Here is a 21190-nt window from a genome sequence, read left to right as displayed (position 1 = left end):
CTTCTGAGATATAAAAGAGAGAAGCAAGCTGGGAGAAGTGGGACCTGATGTCACCAAGAAAAAGCTCTGAGAGAAGAGCACGTCCTTTGGACCCAGAGTCCTGGATCTGAGAAGTTCCTAAATCAGGCAGGATTGATGACAAGGACCTACCCCAAGATTGATGCCAAGGACCTATCCCAGAGAAATGAAAACTTCTGTTCATACATTAACCCTTATACAAATTAAGTGGTAACTTTGGTGAAGTGTAAGACTGTACAAAATACTGGGGAAATCATCACAGCTTGACTAGGGCAAAGTCATACAAGCTTCACAGACACATCCAAGTGCCCAGAGCTACTGGGCTGAGGGCTGGGGACCATGGTCTCAGGGGACATCTAGCTCAACTGGCATAACATAGTCTGTAAGAAAATGTTGTACAACCAAACTGTGGTGAGTAGAGGCTGGGTTTTAAAAACCTGTGAGCAGCCATCTAAGATACATCTACTGGTCCCATTCTGGCTGGAAAAAGAGAATGAAGAAGACCAAAGACACAAGGGAAAGATCACTAATGGACCATAACTACCATAACCCCCACCAGATGGAGCCCAGAAAAACTAGACAGTGCCCACTTATGAGCACTGATTGCTCTGTCAGGCATCACGATAAAGAGTCCCAGACAGACAGGGAGAAAAATATAGAACAAAATTCAAATTCACACACACACACACAAACAGGCTTGTTGGTCTAACAGAGACTAGAGAAATCATAAAATTATGGCCCCTGGACACCCTTTTAACTCAACTTTGAAGCCAGTCCGAGTTTCATCCTTCAACCACAGATTCAACAGTTCTATGGTGCCAACAATAATGCACATGAGTTACGTGCTTCATGAAGATGTACTTCATATTACAATCATGTATACCAGACTAATGGGCACACCAGCCCAAAAGCAAAGGTGAGAAGGTAGGAAGAGATAGGAAAATTGGAGGAATGGAAATAGAGAACCTGGGGTAAAAAAGGGGAGAGCATTTACACATTACAGGGTTGGCAACAAATGTCACAAAACAATTTGTGTATTAACTGTTTACTGAGAAACTCATTTGCTTTGTAAACTTTCACCTAAATAACAATTCAAAAAAAGAAAAAAATACAGAAACATTATTTGTAATAACTAAAACCTGGTAACAACTTAAAATTTCTTTCTATGGCTGAATGGTTAAGTAAACTGTAGTAAATTTATACATGAAATAATAATCTGCAATAAAAGAAAAAATTCATTGATGCATACAACAACATGGCTGGACCTCAGTAGAGTCATGTGAAGTGAAAAAAGTCTATCTCAAAAGGTTTTTGTTATCTGCCATTGAGCTGACTCTAACTTATGGCGACCTTATGTATGACAGAACAAAACACTGTGGGCCCTGGGCTATCCTCAAAATCGTTGGTATGCTTGAGTCCGTTGCTGCAGCCAATGTGTAAATCCATCTCATAGAGGACCCTCAGGCTCACTGGCTCTCTACTTCACCAAATATGATGTCCTCCTCCAGAAAATGGTCTTTCCTGATGACATGTCCAAAGCTAGAAAGTCGGACAATGTTCTGTTGGACACAATATCTACCATTAAAGAATTTTTGTTTTGTTAGGTACTGTCAAGGGGATTGCGACTCATAGCAACCAACAGAACAGAGTAGAAACACACCTTGGGTTGCCTAGACTGTTATGGATGATATGGTCAGGTCTTTTTTCTCTGGAATGGCTTGTGGGATAAAACTAGGAACCTTTTGGTTAACAGTGAGTTTTTAAACATTGTGACACCAGTGTTTCTTCCATTAAAGAATAGATAAGTGAAAAAAGAAATATATATATATATACACACATACCATTATAGATCATAAATAAGCAAAAAAAAAGAGTCACAAATGGATACATCACATTTAAAATGAGGAAATGCATCAAAAATTTATATCACAATAAATATATATTCATAGTAAAACATTACACACAAAACATCACACTTTACAAGGTTAAGGTTGTGTGTCAACTTGACTGGGCCATGGTTCTCAGTGGTTTGGCAGTCCTATGATGTGATCACTTTCACAATGAGATTTGATATAATGTGGTCACCTCCATGATAGAATCTGCTGTGAGTAGCCAATCAGTTGAAAGGAAGTTTCCATGGGTGTGTGGCCTGCATCAAATATAAGCAGACATTCTGGCAAAGATCATTGGCTTTTGCTCACTCTGCAACCTGCAGTTAGCTCCTGTTTGTATGACCTCTGGTTCTTGGGAATTGAACCAGCAGCTTCCCTGCAGTATTGCCTGCCAATTTGGGGATTCTTCCATCTTCCCAGCCTGCGAGCAAGAGCCCTGCTGCCTGACTGGCAGATGTTGGGTTACCCAGCCCTTGCGGCTACATGAATCAGAAGCCTCTATCCTGATCCAAGGACTTGGGACGTTCCAACTTCAACAGCCATGTGAGCCATTTCCTTGATATAAAATCTCTCTGTACACATATTTATACGCTTTACTGGTTTTGCCTCTCTAGGGAATCCAGACTAAGACACAAGCGTATATGGATATGATAGAGCATATGTCAAGCACAGCTGAGTATGTGTGAAGGTGAGAAAGATGTTTCGGAAAGAGGATAGGACATAATGGGAAAATATACACTATTGAGATATAATAAAAGAATCAAAAAACCTAAGCAGACAGATGATGGCAAATAACCCTGAAATGAGAGGCAAGGGTAACATTTCTGTTCTTTAGGTCAAAAAAAAAACAAACAAACACACAAACAAAAAACAACCCGAGAATAGCAATAACAGCAACAATAATAAAAATAACAGTGAACTAGGAAGTAATATGTCACATATGCACAATGAATTACTTTTATTCCATTTAAGTCTTTTGAATAATGCATTGAGAAAGTGTTTAAGCGCATCTTCATTTTGTCATCCATTTGAAGAGAACACTGTAGAAATGAGGAATATTTATAGTTGTTTTACAGATACAATATTTTAATCCTGATCCCTGTGTGGTAAAAATGGAATGTTAACAAAGAGTAAAATGCAAGACTACATGAAATAGATAAACATAGACATGCATACACACTATATGAATAAAAATTTGGTCACTCGTGAATACAAAATATCCTGGACAATTAACAAACCACCCCCAGGTATTTTGTTAAGCTTTCAAATGCTTCAGGAACAATCACCAAATTGCCTGTCGTCTCCTCAGGGAGAACCTCCAAGGGTAAAAAAAAAAATCCATAAATTCTTCTCACCGCCCTGTTAGGAAACTTGGGGGAGTCAAGACAGAGGCTTCATTACAGGTAAAAAGATAGACTGTTTATATATTTTTTACCAATACCCAGGATGTTTCAGTGATACTTACAGGGTCCCATCCATCTTTATTCAATGGCAGTCATTGCAAAATATTAGAATTTCTGAGTCAGTTCTGTGTGCATTCTGCCTTTCAACAGTGCCTGAGGCTAGGATCTCTCTCCCTTTTTTTCATATTTTTTTCAAATATTCACACTTTGTTTCAGAGGCTAAACGCTCATAAGCATCTTTGAAACATTGTCATAATGTCTAAATAATATTTTTACTTTATGTAAGTAATTGTATGAATAAAAATCGAATGGGAAAAAAAAAATATGTTCTGGAGTCAGTTTTGACTCAGAGCTGCCCCATGCGTGTCAGACAACTGTGCTCCACAGGTGTTTTCAACGGGCTGTGACCTTTCAGAAGTAGACGTTTCTTCTAAGGCACCTCTGAGTGGACTCAACCCACCAAACTTTCAGTTCATAGCTGAGTGCTTAACTGCGCCACCCAGGTGGCCTAATACGTGAATAATAGAGCTTGAATATGAAAGCATATACAGCATTAAAAAATACTGCAGTGGAATTATGAAGCCGCAGGTATTCAGCCTCCGATATTGATGTCCCTTAAAATCCTTAGTTGTAAGCTGGCTTTGAGCTCTCCTTATATCCCACTCAAGTATAATTTAATACATAAAGCATATTAAAATAAAGAGAGAAATTCTTTATACAAATGGAATTTTTTAGTGAAAGTTAATTACTTAAAATCAGTGACTGAACTCACTTCCTCCCAATTTGCTCAAATTTCCTCTCTGTGAGAAACTATATCTTCCATGAAAAAATATATCCGATTCGTTACAAACAACTTCATATATGTTAGTTGTAATGAAAATACTCCTAGGTTAGGACATATTTTAAGTAAATTTATATTAAAACACACTTCTGTCAAGTCAATTCTGTCTCAGCAGTGATCCCACAGCTGTAAATAGGCTATAAATCTCTATGGTAGCGGATTGCCACATCATTCTGCCACGAAACCACTGGTGGTTTTGAACAGCAGACCTTTAGGTTAGCAGTCCCTCAACTTATAATAAAAAATTTTTAAGTAAAGTGGAAATATATAATCCAGAAGATTGGTGCACTGATGGTCCAATATTAGTCGTAGAGTTGGGGGTGGGGGAGGGAAGGGCTGGGGTCACTTACATGGATAACATGCTACTCAACCTACTCATCATCATAACCCTGACATAGAAGCTACGTCACACTAGAAGAATTTACTATGTACATATGTAAACTCCTTTCAGGTAACTTACTGTCATAATTTTAAAAACACAAAAACATTGTACAATCGATATTTGAGAGTTACGTCCACATATCTTAAATGAATTGAAACATTTAATCCTCATTTATTTTTCCAACAACACTGAAATGACATGGTCATTTTGTAGATGTGGATAAATAGATTAAGGTGTTTTATTCAATAACCCACAAGTGAAGGTATAACAGAGACTATATCTACATGATGGGTCTACCACCTGGAATATTTCCCTGTAAAAGACAGGTAATTCCCACCACAACCTATTAGATTTTCCTTGTGTTCAATAATTGTCAAGTATGTTGTTTCACACTGCACCAGCTGTGACAAAAGGGCTTTTAAAGGACCATGTTTTGAAGAAAGGCATATTAAATGTTTTCACATATTCTGGGAAATTGCATTAAAGTTTTTATAATGAAATTAATGTATGTATTATAATTTTATAAATGTCATTATGTAATCATCAGTATATAAATGAAAAAAAGAAAGTTTACTAACCACCCATATACTTAACACCTAAAATTTTTAACTTTTTTAAATTTTTGTTTTGTATATCTATATGTATAAAAATAAATAAATAAACAAGACAAACCTGCTCCCATTGAGTTGATTCAGACACATAGAGGCCCTATAGGACAGAGTAGAACTGCCCCATAGGTGTTCTAAGGAGTAGCTGGTAGATTCAAAAAGCTGACTTTCTGGTTATCAACCAAGCTCAACCACTGCTCCACCAGGAATCCCATCAAAGTATATGTATGTGTGCATGTATATGTACATTTACACATACATCTACATGTGCATGTACACACACACCTACATCTTTATCTGTGTCTGTCTCTATCTCCATCTCTATATTTATATCAGGGTTTCTCAACTTCTGCCATAGGGACAATTTGGACTGGAAATTTGGTTATTGTGTGGAGTTACCCTGTATACAGTAGAATGTTTAGTAACAACCCAGGACTGTGTTAGATACCAGTAGTACCCTATTCTTAGGTCCCAGACATTGACAAATGTTCTGTGGGGGCAAATTTTTCCCAGTTGATAAATAGTTACCTTTCTCTTTCTTTCCCTCTGTCTTTTTCTCTATTTTTATGTACCTGTACTTTCTTTGTGGGAGGTGGGTTTACTTTCAAATACCTATATTGAAAAGTTTAGATTTGTCTTATTCATTTAGCTATTTCCTTTGTATGCTAAAAATCTACCAGATGATGCTACACAAAACCTATTGACTGTGCTGTTGTCTCTATCCAGAATAGGTTTCCTGATAGACCTAGACGGGCAAACACAACCTGACAGTGCTCAATGAATTCATTCTGATGGGAATCACAGACCTCCCAGAGCTGCAGGCACCATTGTTTGGGCTATTACTCATCATCTACATGATCTCAGTGGTGGGCAACTTGGACATCATCATCCTCACCAAGATGGACTCCAGGCTACAAACTCCCATGTACTTTTTTCTCAGACACCTGGCTATCACTGATCTTGGTTATTCAACTGCCGTGGGACCAAAAATGTTGGTAAATTTTGTTGTAGATGAAAATAAAATCTCCTATTATTTTTGTGCTATGCAGCCAGCTTTCTTCACTGTGTTCATAACTAGTGAGTTTTTCATTCTATCAGCAATGTCCTATGACCGCTACGTGGCCATCTGTAACCCTCTGCTCTACACAGTCATCATGTCACAAAGGACTTGTTGGGTATTGATGGCAATCCCCTATCTCTACAGCACATTTATTTCTGTTCTAGTCACCATAAAGATTTTTAATTTATCCTTCTGTGGCTATAAAGTCATCAATCGTTTCTACTGTGACAATCTCTTCTTGTTATCCTTGCTCTGCTCAAACACCCATGAAATTGAATTGATTATTCTCATCTTATCAGCTGTTGATTTGGTTTCATCCCTTCTCATAGTTCTTGTTTCTTACCTGCTCATTTTTATAGCCATTCTCAGGATGAACTCAGCTGTGGGCAGGCACAAGGCCTTCTCCACCTGTGGATCCCACCTGACCGTGGTGGTTGTGTCCTATGGGACTTTAATCTTTATGAACATGCAGCCCAAGTCCAGTCATTCCTTTGACACTGATAAAGTGGCTTCCATATTTTACACTCTGGTTATTCCCATGTTGAATCCCTTGATTTATAGCTCGAGGAACAAAGATGTGAAACATGCCCTACATAGGACATGGAAAAAAATATGCAATATCTGTTCTGCACTTTGATGTATCATATAAAAAAATATGGTTACTATAAATTACATCACGGGCTTCAAACCTTGTCTATGTGACTCCATAGGGAATAGAGAGCACAAATGTATTCAAAATATATTTATAAATTGCCTTCTGTGTGCCAGTCACTCTTCTATGTGCACTGATGAACAAAAGTGTACAAACCGTTGGCTTCCTTGAAGGAGAGAGATGGATTACAAACAATAATTAAGAACAATTTATAGTACAATAGAATGTGTTGGGGCCCTTGTGGTGCAGGGGTTAAAGTGCTCGACTGCAAACTGAAAGGTCAGTTGTTCAAACCACCAGTCTCTCCTTGGGAGAAAATTGTGGCAATCTGTTTCCATGAATATTTATAGCCCTGGAGACCTTATGCGGCAGTTCAACTCTGTCCTATAGTGTTGCTGTGAGTAGTAATCTACTCAACAGCAGTGCATTTTTTTTTTTTTTGTAATGTGTTAGAAAATACCAAACCCATTTCCCTGAATTGGTTACAACTCACAGTGACCCTATAAGACAAAGTAGAACAGCCCCATAGAGTTCCCAAGGAGTGGGTGGTGGATTTGAATTGCTGACCTTTTGGTTAGCAGCCACGCTCTTAACCATGGCGCCACCAGGGCTCCAGGGGAACATGTTGGATACATGAAATCAGGCAAGGAGAGTGGATATGGTGAGAGGGAATAGGAAAAATTACTAGGTACAAAAGCGTAGTTACAACGATTCTGGTGTTTTTTTCAACTATTAGAACAAACTTTGCTGTGTCAGCATTTGTGTTTACGTATGTGTGTATGTTTGTAAGCCCTTGGCTTTTGTTTTAGTCTTCATAGTCTTCTGAGGGCTATATTAGATCAGGGCCAGGTTGCAAGAAGTCTCAGAGTAAGTGCTGATTTAAAGAACTCAGTTATATGAATTTACTTGAATGCCCCCATTGCAGACCTTGGAGTTCCACCTTTTACTCATCAGTGCCTTTACTTTGACATATAAATCTGCTAACTCAACATACCTTTCAATTTAGCAATTCAAAAGTTTAGCGCTGCATTTGACTTTTTTTTTGCCTAGATCAGAATATATACCAATTAACATAAATTTCTCAAGGTCAACCATAGAAGATTCCCAGTTTGGAATCCATTCTCCACTAGGTGTTCTTATTTAATAATTATCTTTTTTGTTTAATGGGTTATCTTTTCTCATATATATGAACAACTTTTTAAAATGTTTTTTTTTTTCAATTATTTTCTGTGTATTTCCTTGGGTAACAAGATATTCTATGGTGAGTTAAGTTTGCTGCCTCTGTTTCGTTGGTTTGGCCTTCTTAAACTTTGGTCAATGTTTATTATGCATTTTATTTTCATTGACTTCTATCCACCCTACTTGTGAGAGACAAAATGAGATAGTTCTGTGGTTTGTACCATGCTGTATTTCTAATTCAAGTAAGATCTTTTATGTGGTAAGGATAGAGTTATCTAGTCTTATGGACATAGCTGTAGCATGTTAGTCCTCAAATTTTTCCATGTATTTTTGTTTATTGTTATTATTTTAAAATTTCTAGGATTTTATTGAAACTTCAAAAGTCTAAATTATTTTCTTGGTTCATGATCATGAAATAAAATTCCCTGTGTAGCCAATGAAACCTGAATAAAAATAGTCCATTGGAATATTAAAAAAATGTGCATTTTATATTGCCATTTGAGCATAAATAGTTTTAAAATGTTGAAGCACTTGGAAGGCTATGATGGTCATGAGCACTAAACCAAACAAAACCTTGTTGCCGTTGAGTGGATTCTGACTCATAGTGACCCTATAGGATAAAGTAGAACTGCCCCATAGAGTTTCCAAGGAGAGCCTGATGGATTCGAACTGATGACCTTTTGCCTTGAGAAGTTCAACCACCTTTTAAAATTTAAGACAGAAGTAGAATTAAAAAAAAGAGAAAGAGCTAAATCACTATTGCTAATGATTTGTAGAAGTGTGCTGGGGTTTTTTCAAGATTGTTGTTACTTTATTAAAAAGGGGGATCCAAGGGGAGAAGATTTATTCTCCATCATCTTCTGCTTCCTGGACTCTATTGCGGTGTGAGCTTCGATTTTTTTTTGGAATATAATTTAAGCACAAGTGATTCACAAATATATTAACTTTGATATTGCTGAACTAATGAACAAAAAAGAGCCATCAGGCCCTGCTACCGGACTTTTTTTTTTAATAAATTAAACCCTTTTTCTTGAGCTAATTTTGGGTGATCCCTTTGCTTTTTGAGTGTTTCATTATATGCATGGGAAAAACATTCCTAGATGATACAACACGGAGAGGCAGAGGCACTGTAAGCAATTGTGACAGTTGGGCAACATGGTATTGTAGATTGTGCCATTCATATAGATTAAGATGTGAAAGAACCAGCTGACAATGTGCAATATATTGAGTATTTCCATGTTTAATGTAAACATCTAAGAGCTTCCCACCACAGAAATCGTCAGATCAAAGGGAATAACATACAACTCAGGGATATCCACCAACCTGAAGGGGGAAAAAAAATTGTGTCATCCATCTATATGGTTTTTCATTGAAGGACGTCCTGAAAATATGACAAAGAGAAAAAAAAGAAAATAGTAGCTGAGGAGCTTGAGTATACAAGTTAAACATTATTACAGTTAGAATAAGAAATAGCCTGTGATTTATTAAAATATTTAATGGTCCCCAATAATCTTAATACTTATAGCTGTTAGGTGCCTTTGAGTTGGTTCTGACTCACAGACACCCCATGTACAAGAGAAAGGAACAGTGCCTGGTCCTGAGCCATCTTCACAATTATTGCTGTGTTTGAGCCCATTGTTGCAGCCACTGTGTCAATCCACTTCATTGAGGGTCTTCCTTTTTTTCACTGACCCTGTACTGTACTAAGCTTGATGTCCTTCTCTAGTGGCTGGTCCCTCCCACCAAGTGTCAAATAGTATCTGCATGTAATCTCTCATCTAGAGAAAGGTACCACCAAACAGAGGGGGCTGAGGGAATTGACAAATTGGTACTACGTACATTGCTGGATTCCCTGGAGAAAGAGTAAACCAGTAGAGAGGTGAACAGAAATGCTTTCAGGTAGGGAAGTCACAGGAGTCAAGTTACAGGAAGAGTGATATTCTAATTTCCAGCATATGTGATTGGCACATTCCGAGAACTGTGAGGGGCATACCCTTCACTACATATGTAGTTTCCATTTCAGTGATGTCATATTCTAGCAGAAGTTCATCTTGTATTCATAGCTGTTCTTACAATGCAACTAAAAACAATAGCAAACCTGTATAGGCTCCTTGGTGAGAAAAATAAAAATATTATATTACTTAAATCCCAGCAAACCTGCACAATATATGAAATAACAGCAAAGTACAAGATCAGATGCATCTGTCTATTTACATAATTTTTAGCTCAAAATATTAGTTTATGATTTGGAGCAATAGAAATAATCCACCCCTAAAGTAGGCAAAATAAGAATTCAACATTTATTGTCTCATAGAAAATATTGATATTTAAAACTTACCTCTCCATGGAGCTTTTCTTTGACCATCAGAATGAATTGACTGTATGGAAATTGTTAACTTATTTTAAAATAATTGATAAAGAAACAAAATATGAAGATTTTTTCCAGGCTTTATTTTTTACAAAGTCATTATATTTTCATGATTTTTTTTTTTTTTTTAACCATAAAGACATTTAATACCTACTGGAATAAGCAGGGATTCTACACATTTAAAGAGCTTTATACATGGGTAAATCTCTTAGTTCACATCTAGAAGTCAGATAAATTGGCTTATTCTCGTTACAGTTATTTTTTAAAGCCTTTTATTGGGATATAAATAACATAGCATATAACACACTCACATGGCTTAAATTTTTTCTTCAGTTCTTTCAGTTCAAGAAATGTCGAGCGAGTTCCTCCTTTTTGGTTTTCCTACTCCAGGTCTTTGCACATTCATTATAATAATTTATTTGTCTTCTCAAGCCACCCTTTGAAATCTTCAGTTCAGTTTTTAACTTCAGTGTTTCTCCCATTTGCTTTAGCTACCCTATGTTCAAGAGCAATTTTCAGAGTCTCTTCTGACATCCATTTTTTTTCTTTTCTGTTTTTTTCAATGACTTTTTGCTTTGTTCATGTATGATGTCCTTGCTGCCATTCCAAATTTGTCTAATCTTTGGTCATTAGTGTTCAATGTGTCAAATATATTCTTGAGATGGTCTCTAAATTCAAGCTGCATGTACTCAAGTTCATGTTTTGCTCTAATTTTCTTCAGCTTCATCTTGAACTTGCATATGAGCAATTGTTGGTTTCTCCTGTGCTTGGTCCCTGGCCTTGTTCTAACTGATGATATTGAGATTCTCCTCATTTTTCAAAAGAAAGATTTTCTTTTCACAGATACAGTTGATTTGATTTTGGTGTTTTCCATCTGGTGAGTTCCACGTGTATAGTCTCCATTTCTGTTGTTGAAAAAAGTTATTTATAATGAAGAATTTGTTGGTTTTACAATATTCAAACATGCAATGCCTGACATTGTTTCTAACATCAAGGCCATATTTTCCAACTACCAATCCTTCTTCTTTGTTTCCAACTTTCACATTCTAATCAGCAACAATTATCAATGCATTTTGATTGCAATTTTGATTAATTTCAGACTTCATAATCTGGTAAAATCTTTAATTTCCTTATCTTTGGCCTTAGTGCTTGGTGGATAAATTTGCATAATAGCCAAATTAACTGGTCTTCTTCATTGGAATATGGATATATCCTATCACTGAGAGCATTGTACTTCAGGATAGATACTGAAACGTTCTTTTTTGAGGATGAGTGTGATGCCATTCCTCTTCAATTTGTCATTCCTGGTGTAGTAGACCATATGATTGTCCAAGTCAAAATGGACAACACCAATCCATTTCAGCTCACTAAGCCTAGTATATCCGTCTTTCTGTTTTTTATTTCATTTTTTACAATTTTCATTTCTCAGAGATCCATACTTCATACATTTTATGTTCTGATTATTAATGGATATTTGCAGCAGTTTCTTTTCATTTTCAGTCATCCTAATAAAATTAAATATCTTAATTTAATAAAGTAAAATAAGAGAGGAGTCTTAAGCAGATAATTTGCAATGAAAGAAAACGTGGAGCGGCAAATTAAAAAAAAAAACAGAAATATAGGGAAAAAACATATCATATATATGAAATGTACTAATTTTATTCCATTTGAGAACATTGTGGAAATAGGAAAATATTGAGTGGCCTGTCGTAAAGTTCATTTTTTTTTTTTAATCCAGGTCCCTGGGTGGAACAGTATAAGAGTTAACTTAGTTAAATTAATAAATGTATCTAAAAGAAACCTACTCCCTGGTGAATACAAATAGTTTAGAAAATTAACAGACACCCTAGATGTTTGCTTAAGTTTTCAAGGGCTTCAGACATAACTAACACATTGCTTGCTATCTCCTCAGGGAGAGCCTCAAGGGCTGAGAAAAAGCTATGAATTGTTTCCCCATGCCATATTATGAAGAGCACAGGTGCCAAAACGGATTCATTACAGGTAAAAAGCAAAATTTTCTATGCCCTGCCATGCTTTACTAATATCTAGAACACTTTGGTGACATTTTTTAAGGCTCCATTTTAATCAACAGCAAAGCCACAGCAAAATATTAAGAATTTTGATTCAGTTCTGTCTGCTTTCCATCACTGTCCCCGGTAAGTTTTATATGAGATAAATGTGGACTTCATGTATTCACTTTTATAATTTAATGCTATGAATTTTAATGTCTGTATTTGTTTGCTAATGGTTTGCTCAGAGACTGCTCTGCTTATAGTGTTCAGGAATAGATATATGCAAGTTAGGTAGAAAGATAAATAGATGATAGGTAGATAAATAGATAGGTAGATAGACACACATACATAGGAAGAAGTGATCATCACAAAATTTTAAACCAAAAATTCTGTTATCTTAACCTGAAGGGCTATTCTTGTATTTTTAAAACATCTGTAGTATATTGAGATACATTTTTTTTGAGATTATAATTAAATCAATCTGTGATCTTTCATGGCACATAGAAGTTCCAATGTTAAATGGAAGTTGCTTCGGGTTAAGGTAGATTTTAAATAACTTCCAGTAATTCACATATGTGTCATCATCAGTATATATGTTTTTCTCCTGTGCTATTGTGTCATATCGTGATTTTTTAACTTTTTTTTCATAAAAAGTAGAAAATATTTTTTTACAAGGCAGAGTTTATGACATCAATGTTTCACTATTTGTTCAGATTTACTCATATATCCTAGGTTTCTCCATGAGAAAAACTCCATATATCTGATGTGTTACAAAAATCTTTGAATGTGTCAGTTATAATACAAATGCTTAATTGGAGGAGAATTAAATTAAGTAGGCTAAGAAAGAAAGTCATCTAAAGAATGGCAGTTTTAGACACTTCGGTCATAGAACAGAGGTTATGGAAATGTGGGTCTGGGGTCAGTTACAAGGATAGAACCATAATGAACTTATTCATAATAAAATGGTGACAGAGAACTTAAGTTACAGTCCAGGAGAATTTACCTATAAATATCTTAAAGATCAAAACAATTAACAACAAAAAAATCATTTCAAGGAATTACTGTCAACATCCAAAAAAAAAGATGATGATGAGAGACAAATATATGATAGATAGATATACAGACACACAGATAGACGGATGGATGGATGGATGGATGGATGGATGGATGGATGGATGGATGGATGGATGGATGGATGGATGGATGGATGGATGGATGGACAGATGGGTGGGTGGGTGAACAAATAAACTATTCTAAACTCACACTTTTAGGGTAATTTTCTGGTAACAAACACACATTGAAGCATTTAATTCTCATGTATCCTTCATAACAATGCTGAAGGAGAGTGTTAGAATATGATTATTGAGGCGGGGATAAACAAATTCATATAACTTACGTTATTTGCCCAAAATACCACTTTGTATATCTTACAAATGGAGGTATACCAGAGGTGAAAACATATAAAGGAATGTTTTCATCTGTGAAGACAAATAATCTCCATTGTGATCAATTATGATCTATCTAAACTCATCTACTATGTTGACTGTTCCTTCCTGAGCCAACTGTAATCATGAGTTTGCATAAGATAATGAAGTAAAGAGTTCAAATGTTTTCACATTTTTTTAGGTACATGAAAAAGACAAAACTTTTAAGGGAAGTGCAATAAATATCCATGTATCTAACACCCAGAAGTTTAACAGTTTATCCATTTTTGTTTCATCTATCAATCTATCCATTAATTTATAAAGTGTGTTTGTGTGTGTGTGTGTAAAATTCGTGGAAATTGGGTAAATATTCAAACATCCTAATAAGGAAAGATCGAATTGATATTATTTATACTGGATTTGTGTACTAAAATCCACTGGAGGATGCTACATTAAAGCTACTGACTATGCTGCTGTCTCTATCCAGAATAGGTTTCCTGATAGACCAAGATGGACAAATATAATCTAACAGTGCTGAATGAATTCATTCTGATGGGAATCACAGACCGCCCAGAGCTGCAGGCTCCATTGTTCGGGCTGTTCCTCATCATCTACATGATCTCAGTGGTGGGCAACTTGGGCATCATAATCCTCACCAAGACAGACTCCAGGCTACAAACTCCCATGTACTTTTTTCTCAGATACCTGGCTATCACTGATCTTGGTTACTCAACAACTGTGGGACCCAAAATGTTGGTAAATTTTTTTGTTCATGAAAATACAATCTCCTACTATTTTTGTGCTCTACAGCTAGCTATTTTTATTCTGTTCATAAATAGTGAACTATTTATTCTGTCAGCAATGTCCTATGACCGTTATGTGGCCATCTGTAACCCTCTGCTCTACACAGTCATCATGTCACAAAGGACTTGTTGGGTGCTGGTGGCGATTCCCTATCTCTACAGCACATTTGTGTCTCTTCTCCTCACCATAAAGATTTTTAATTTATCCTTTTGTGGCTACAATGTCATCAGGCATTTCTACTGCGACAGTCTCCCCTTGTTATCTTTGCTTTGCTCAAACACATTTGAAATCAAGTTGATTATTCTCATCTTAGCAGCTTTTGATTTAATTTCATCCTTCCCAATAGTTTTTGTTTCTTACCTGCTCATTCTTGCAGCCATTCTCAAGATGAAGTCAGCTGAGGGCAGGCGCAAGGCCTTCTCCACCTGTGGATCTCACCTGACTGTGGTGGTAGTGTTCTACGGGACTTTAAGCTTTATGTACATGCAGGCCAAGTCCAGTTCCTCCTTTGACACCGATAAATTGGCTCCCATATTTTACACCCTGGTTATCCCCATGTTGAATCCCTTGATCTATAGTCTGAGGAATAAAGACGTAAAATATGCCTTACATAGGACTTTAGAACAATTGTGTAATATAGTTACTGAAAGTTCACTATACCATGTGATTCATGTAAATTACATTGTAGGCTTTAAACTGTTTTTTGTGTGCCTCCACAGGGGATAGCAAGCACAAAAGAACAGATAAGTTCAACATATATTTCCGTATTGCCTTCTATCACACACTGTACTAAAAGCTGTAAATAAATAAATAAAGCAGTAAAAAATGTTGTCTTCCTTAAGCAGGAAAGATGCATTATAAGCATAATAATTAAGAAATTGTACAGGATATTGGAAGGTGTTAGATGGTGATTTAAAAAACAATAATAAACAAGAGTAAATATATACGCTCAGTGGGACAGGGAAATAGTAGTAGATACAGGAAGAATTCCAAGTTTCTGTTGTTTCACCCATTTGGTAGAAAAAAAAGTTGTAGAAAGTATATGTGTAGGTACGTGTATGTGCACGTATACATGTATGTGTGTGCTTGCGTTTCTGTGTGTGTATGTGTGTATGTGTGTGCACACTTGTGTATATGTGTGTGCGAATGTATGTATGCCCATGTATGTATGTGTGTGTGCATGTGCCTGTGTTCATGTCCGCATACCTTCTATTTTGTGCTTGTTCTCTGCCTTGGAGTGGCTAATTCTGATTGCAAGAAGGCTCAGTGTAGCAGGATGGTTTGAAGTGCTCAGTCACCTGCATTTGCTCAAATGTCCACTTTCTAAATCTCGAAATTCATCTCTTTCATCATCAGTGCCTTTACTTTCATATACGAGCCATTAGAGCCTGATTGTTATTATTTTATTATAACAGTAATGTAAACAGTAACAAAATATAGTTATTATATTTGACAAGACCAGCTCAGTGTCTGTTTTTTTTCCTAAATCAGACCAATTTTTCTGTATCATTAAATATATCAGTTAAGATAAATTTATTGAAGTCAGCCACAGAAGTTTCCAGTTTTTTTCATTTTTTCTCTCCCAGTTGATATTGCTTCTTAATTGCGTGCTTTGTCTCATAGATTTTTATCCTTATCTCTCTAGAAATCAGTAGTTACTCTTATTTAGAAGACATTGTCTAACCGTTTAATGTATCCTTGCACAAGAGGCCTATGTTATGATGACTTAGGAAATTTGCCTTGCGTTTTTTTTAGCAGATTTTCTCAAATTTGGGTAACATGGGTGTGCACTGTATTTTGAGTGATCTATTGTTTGCATTCCTTGTTTTGATTATTCTACTTGGAAGAAGCAAAAGAAGATAATCCCATGGTTTGAACTATGCTGTGTTTCTAGTGAGTAAAATGTGATTTGTAGTATTTTATATATTTGCCATGGTTTCTTCACATGTTATTGTTGTTAGGTGCTCTCGAATTAGTTTTGACTCATAGCAACCCTATGTACAACAGAAGGAAACACTGCTAGGTCCTGTGCCATCATCACAATAGTTGTTATGCTTGAGCCCATTGTTGCAGCCACTGTTGTCAATTCAACTCTTTGAGGGTCTTCCTCTTTCTTGCTGACCCTCTACTTTACTACCTATGACATCTTTTTCCCGGAGCTGACCTGTCCTGATAACAGGTCCAAAGTATATGAGATGTAATCTCGTCCTTCTTGCTTCTGAGGAGCATTGTGGTTGTATTCTTCAAAGACAAATTTGTTCATTCTTTTGGCAGTCCATGGTATATTCAATATTCTTTGACAACACCACAATTCAAAGGCATCAATTCTTTGGTCTTCCTTATTCATCATCCAGCTTTCACATGCATATGAGGCAATTGAAATCACCATGACTTGGGTCAGGGGCATCTTGGTCTTCAAAGTAACATCTCTGCTTTTCAACATTTTAAAGAGGCCTTTTACAGTAAATTTGTTCAATGCAACATGTCTTGATTTCTTGACGGCTGGTTCCACGGGTGTTGAATGTGGATCCAAGTAAAATGAAATCTTTGACAACTTCAATCTTTTCTCTGTTTATTGTGATATTGCCTATTGGTCTAGTTGTGAGGATTTTTATTTTCTTTAAGTTGAGGTGTAATCTATAATGAGGTTATGGCCTTTGATTTTTATCAGTAAGTGCTTCAAGTCCTCTTCACTTTCAGCAAGCAAGGTTGTGTCATCTGCATAACACAGGTTGTCAATGAGTCTTCTTCCAAGCCTGATTCTGCACGCTTCATAGAGCCCAGATTCTCAGATTATTTGCTTAGCATACAGATTGCGTAGATATGGTGAAAGATACAACTCTGACGCACACCTCTCCTGACTTTAAACCACCCAGTATCCCCTTGTTCTATTCAAATGATTGCCTTTTGATCTAGGTACAGGTTCCTCATAAGTACAATTAAGTGTTCTGGAATTCCCATTATTCTCAATGTTATCAATAATTTATTATGATTCACATGGTCGAATGTCTTTGCATAATCAATAAAACACAGGTAAACATATTTCTGGTATTCTTTGCTTTTGGCCATGATCCATCTGACAGCAGCTATGTTTTTTCTGGATATAGTTACCCCATATTCCCTGCTAATTTTCCATGCATAATTTCTTATTTTGATTCCTTTAACATTAACAAAACATTTGTAATAGTGAAGAGCAAAATTAAAATTTAAATACATTGTTTAAAAAAAAGGAAAGATGCAATCTAGGTTTTAGTTTAGCACCACACAAGGAGGAGCATGGTATATATCCAAATGTATATAGAGACTAGAAAACACATGGAAAGAAAAAAAGTCACTGATAGAGTATCAATACAGAAATTTCAGTTTATGTACTCTGCATCCTCAGTCAGGTCCAAGTGAGCTGATTAGGAAATTCTATTAAGTGTTTAGGGAAAAGAAGTAGCCTATTCTACACAAAATCTTCCACAAATCTGTAGAAAAGGGTATATTGCATTTTCTATATGAGGGTAGCTTTAACAGTGATATCAAACTCAGGCAAAGACATTAAAAGAAAATAATAGAACACTTATATGTAAAATCTAAAGAAAAAATTAAGAAATTGAATCTTATGATATGTGAAGACAATAACACACCAAATTAGGTGTGTTCCAGGAATGCACGGATAGTTCTACATTAAAAAAAATCAATTACATTAAACATAATAATGAATTATAAATGAGAAACAATGCCATATGAATAGATGTAGAGGAATATTTTAAAAGTTCTAATAATTGTGATAGAACTTTGAGTAAACTAGCATTAAAATGGAACATCCTCAGACTGAAAGAGGGCACCCATGAAAAATCTACAGTTACCGTCACACATGGTATGGGAGATTGACTACATTCTTAGCAAGGCCAGAAAAGAAAACAAGTAAATCCACTCTTACCAAATATGTTTCATATTTTAGCAGATGTTCTAGGCAACACAATAAGGTAAATAAATAAATAAATAGAAAGCATCCAGATTGGAAAGGAAGGGAAACTTTTTTCAATGGTAGAAGACAAGATTTTTTTATGTAAAAAATCAAATAGAGCCTACATTACATTTATAGAACTAAACAGTTAATACCATTTTTTTGTGAGTTTACTTTCAGCTTATTAGTTTATTAAAAAAGAAAAAAGCTCATTGAGATTTTAAGTGGGCTTGCATTGACTCTATAGATTTATTTGTGGATTTCATAGAATAACACCAAAAGCAAAATCTATAAAAAGGTTTGACCACATCAAATATTAAAACTTCTGCTCTTCAAAAGACAGTTGTATAAAAACAAGTTATATTCTGGGAGATAATATTTTCAAATAACATATCTCATAAATGGTTTGTTTCCATGATATATACAGAGGTCTCAAAACTCAAAAAACAGGAAAGAAAAAAAGGAAGGAAAGAAATGAAATGTTCCATAAATATGGCCATAAAAACAAATAATAAGCCACCCAAGGAACATATACAGTTGGCAAATAAGCACATAAAAATGCTCAGTTCATTGATCATTGATGAATTTCAAGTGAAAACATTAATGCCATAACTCTACCCATCTATTAGAATATCAGATAGTTGGTAAGTATGTGGAGGAACCGGGACTCTCATACGCTGCTAGTGGAAAATTAAAACTGTGTAAATACTTCAAAAGATAATCTGTTTTAAGTATCAGGGTCTTAAAAAGCTGAACATGGTTTTACCATATTATTTAGCCATTTTTCTCATATGTACTCAGGAGAAATGACAGCATTTTTTCTTATAAAGTTATGTATACAAATGTCTGTAACAACTTTATTTGTAATACTCAAAAACTAGAATCAACCTAAATGTTCATCTACTTGAGAATGAATAAATAAACCGTAGTGTATCCAAATACTGAATATCATTCAATAATAAAAACGACAGAATTACTGGTACATGTGAATATATGGAAGTACAAAATAGGACTTTGTCAAAATTAAAACAACCCATACCTAGACATTTATCCCAGAGAGACAAAAACTTATGTTCATACAAAGACCCTTACACAAATGTTCACAGATATATTCTTTATAATAGCTAAAAATTGGTTAACAACCCAAAATGTCCTTCTGTGGGTGAATGAGTAATCGAACTGTAGTAAATCCATACATGAAATAATACTCAGCAGTGAAAAGGAATAAATTGTTAATGCACACAACAGATTGGATGGACCTCGGTAGAATCAATGTGAAGTAAAAAAATCTATCTCAAGAGGTTGCTGTTGTCGTTACCTGACATTGAGTTGGCTGCAACTCACAGCGACCTTATGAAAAACAGAACAAAATGTTACCTGGCCCTGTGCTAGCCTCACAATCATTGGCATGTTTGAGTCCATTGTTGCAGCCACTGTGTCAATCCGTCTCATGAAGGGCTTCCTCATTCTCATTGGCCCTCTGCTTCACCAAATATGATGTTCTCCTCCAGCAACTGGTCTTTCCTGAAGACACGTCCAAAGGAAGAAAGTCGGAAAATGTTCTGTTGGAGGAAAAAAAAAATCTGCCATTAAATAAATTTGGTTTCTGAGGTGCTTTTGAGTAGATTGTGACTTGTAGTGACCTATAGAACAGAGTAGAAATGCCTCATAGGGTTGTCTAGGCTGTAATCTTGATGGATGCAGATGGTCAGATCTTTTCTCCCTGGAATGGCTTGGGAGTAAAAACTGACAACCTTTTGGTTAGCAGTGAGTTTTGAACACTGCACAACCGTGCCTCCTTTCCGTTAAAGAATAGGCAAGTGAATGCATATGCATACATACCCATTAAACCATTGCTGTCGAGGGGATTCCGACTCACAGTGATCATGTAAGACGGAGTAGAAATGTCCCATAAGGTTTCCAAGGAGCACCTAGTGGATCTGAACTGCCGACCTTTTGGTTAACAGCCATAGCTCTTAATCACTACGCCACCAGAGTTTCCTCTTGAGCACAACTAGGTAATAAATAATATCTTATACATATTGAATGCTGTATCATAGTCATTTTACATATGTATATATACATACACACACATATGCACACACACACACACCGCTACACGGGACAAATAAGCAAAAAACAATTTAAAAGAAAGGTCACAAATGGATACTTTACAAATATTTACAACAACAAATGCAACAAAAGGATTTCTAGTACAATAAATATAAATTCACAGTAAAACATTACACACAAAATATACTACAAGGGTATATTGTTATGGTAGAGCATATGTCAAGCACAGTGGAATACATATGAAGGTGAGAAAGATGTTTTGGAATGAGGATTGGACAGAATGGAAAAACATACAAATACTGAAATATAATAAAGGAAAATAAAACACATAAGCAAAAAACCTAAACAGACGGATGATAATAGATCATGAAATGAGAAGCAAGGGTGAAACATTTCAGTTCCTTATGTCAAAACCAAAGCAAAACAAACAAAAAAAACAATTAAAAAATATCCCAAACAATAGCAATAACAGTGACAATAACAACAGCAAATGAGGAAGTGATCCCTCACAGATGCACA

General features: G+C 35.8%; 2 protein-coding genes across 2 annotated transcripts; both read left to right on the top strand.

Moving 5' to 3' along the window:
* Positions 1-4823: 4823 nt before the first annotated feature.
* On the top strand, positions 4824-6841 carry LOC126080435 (olfactory receptor 8K3-like). The gene is made up of 2 exons (XM_049891653.1): positions 4824-4862; positions 5894-6841. Exons 1-2 carry the CDS (start codon positions 4824-4826, stop codon positions 6839-6841), a joined length of 987 nt encoding a protein of 328 aa, XP_049747610.1.
* Positions 6842-14349: 7508 nt separating this feature from the next.
* LOC126080434 (olfactory receptor 8K3-like) lies at positions 14350-15369 on the top strand. The gene has a single exon (XM_049891652.1). It carries the CDS (start codon positions 14350-14352, stop codon positions 15367-15369), a length of 1020 nt encoding a protein of 339 aa, XP_049747609.1.
* The last annotated feature ends 5821 nt before the right edge of the window (positions 15370-21190 follow it).

This window comes from Elephas maximus, chromosome 7 (genome assembly GCF_024166365.1).
Source record: "Elephas maximus indicus isolate mEleMax1 chromosome 7, mEleMax1 primary haplotype, whole genome shotgun sequence".
NCBI lineage: Eukaryota > Metazoa > Chordata > Mammalia > Proboscidea > Elephantidae > Elephas > Elephas maximus.
This window is presented reverse-complemented; position numbering and strand designations above follow the sequence as displayed.

Excerpts from the sequence above, each read along its gene's own strand:
- LOC126080435 (XM_049891653.1), top strand. The coding sequence starts at position 4,824 with ATGGGTCTACCACCTGGAATATTTCCCTGTAAAAGACAG. Across the intron at positions 4,863-5,893 it reads TATTTCCCTGTAAAAGACAG|ACGGGCAAACACAACCTGAC; the intron begins GTAATTCCCACC and ends TGATAGACCTAG.
- LOC126080434 (XM_049891652.1), top strand. The coding sequence starts at position 14,350 with ATGGACAAATATAATCTAACAGTGCTGAATGAATTCATTCTGATGGGA.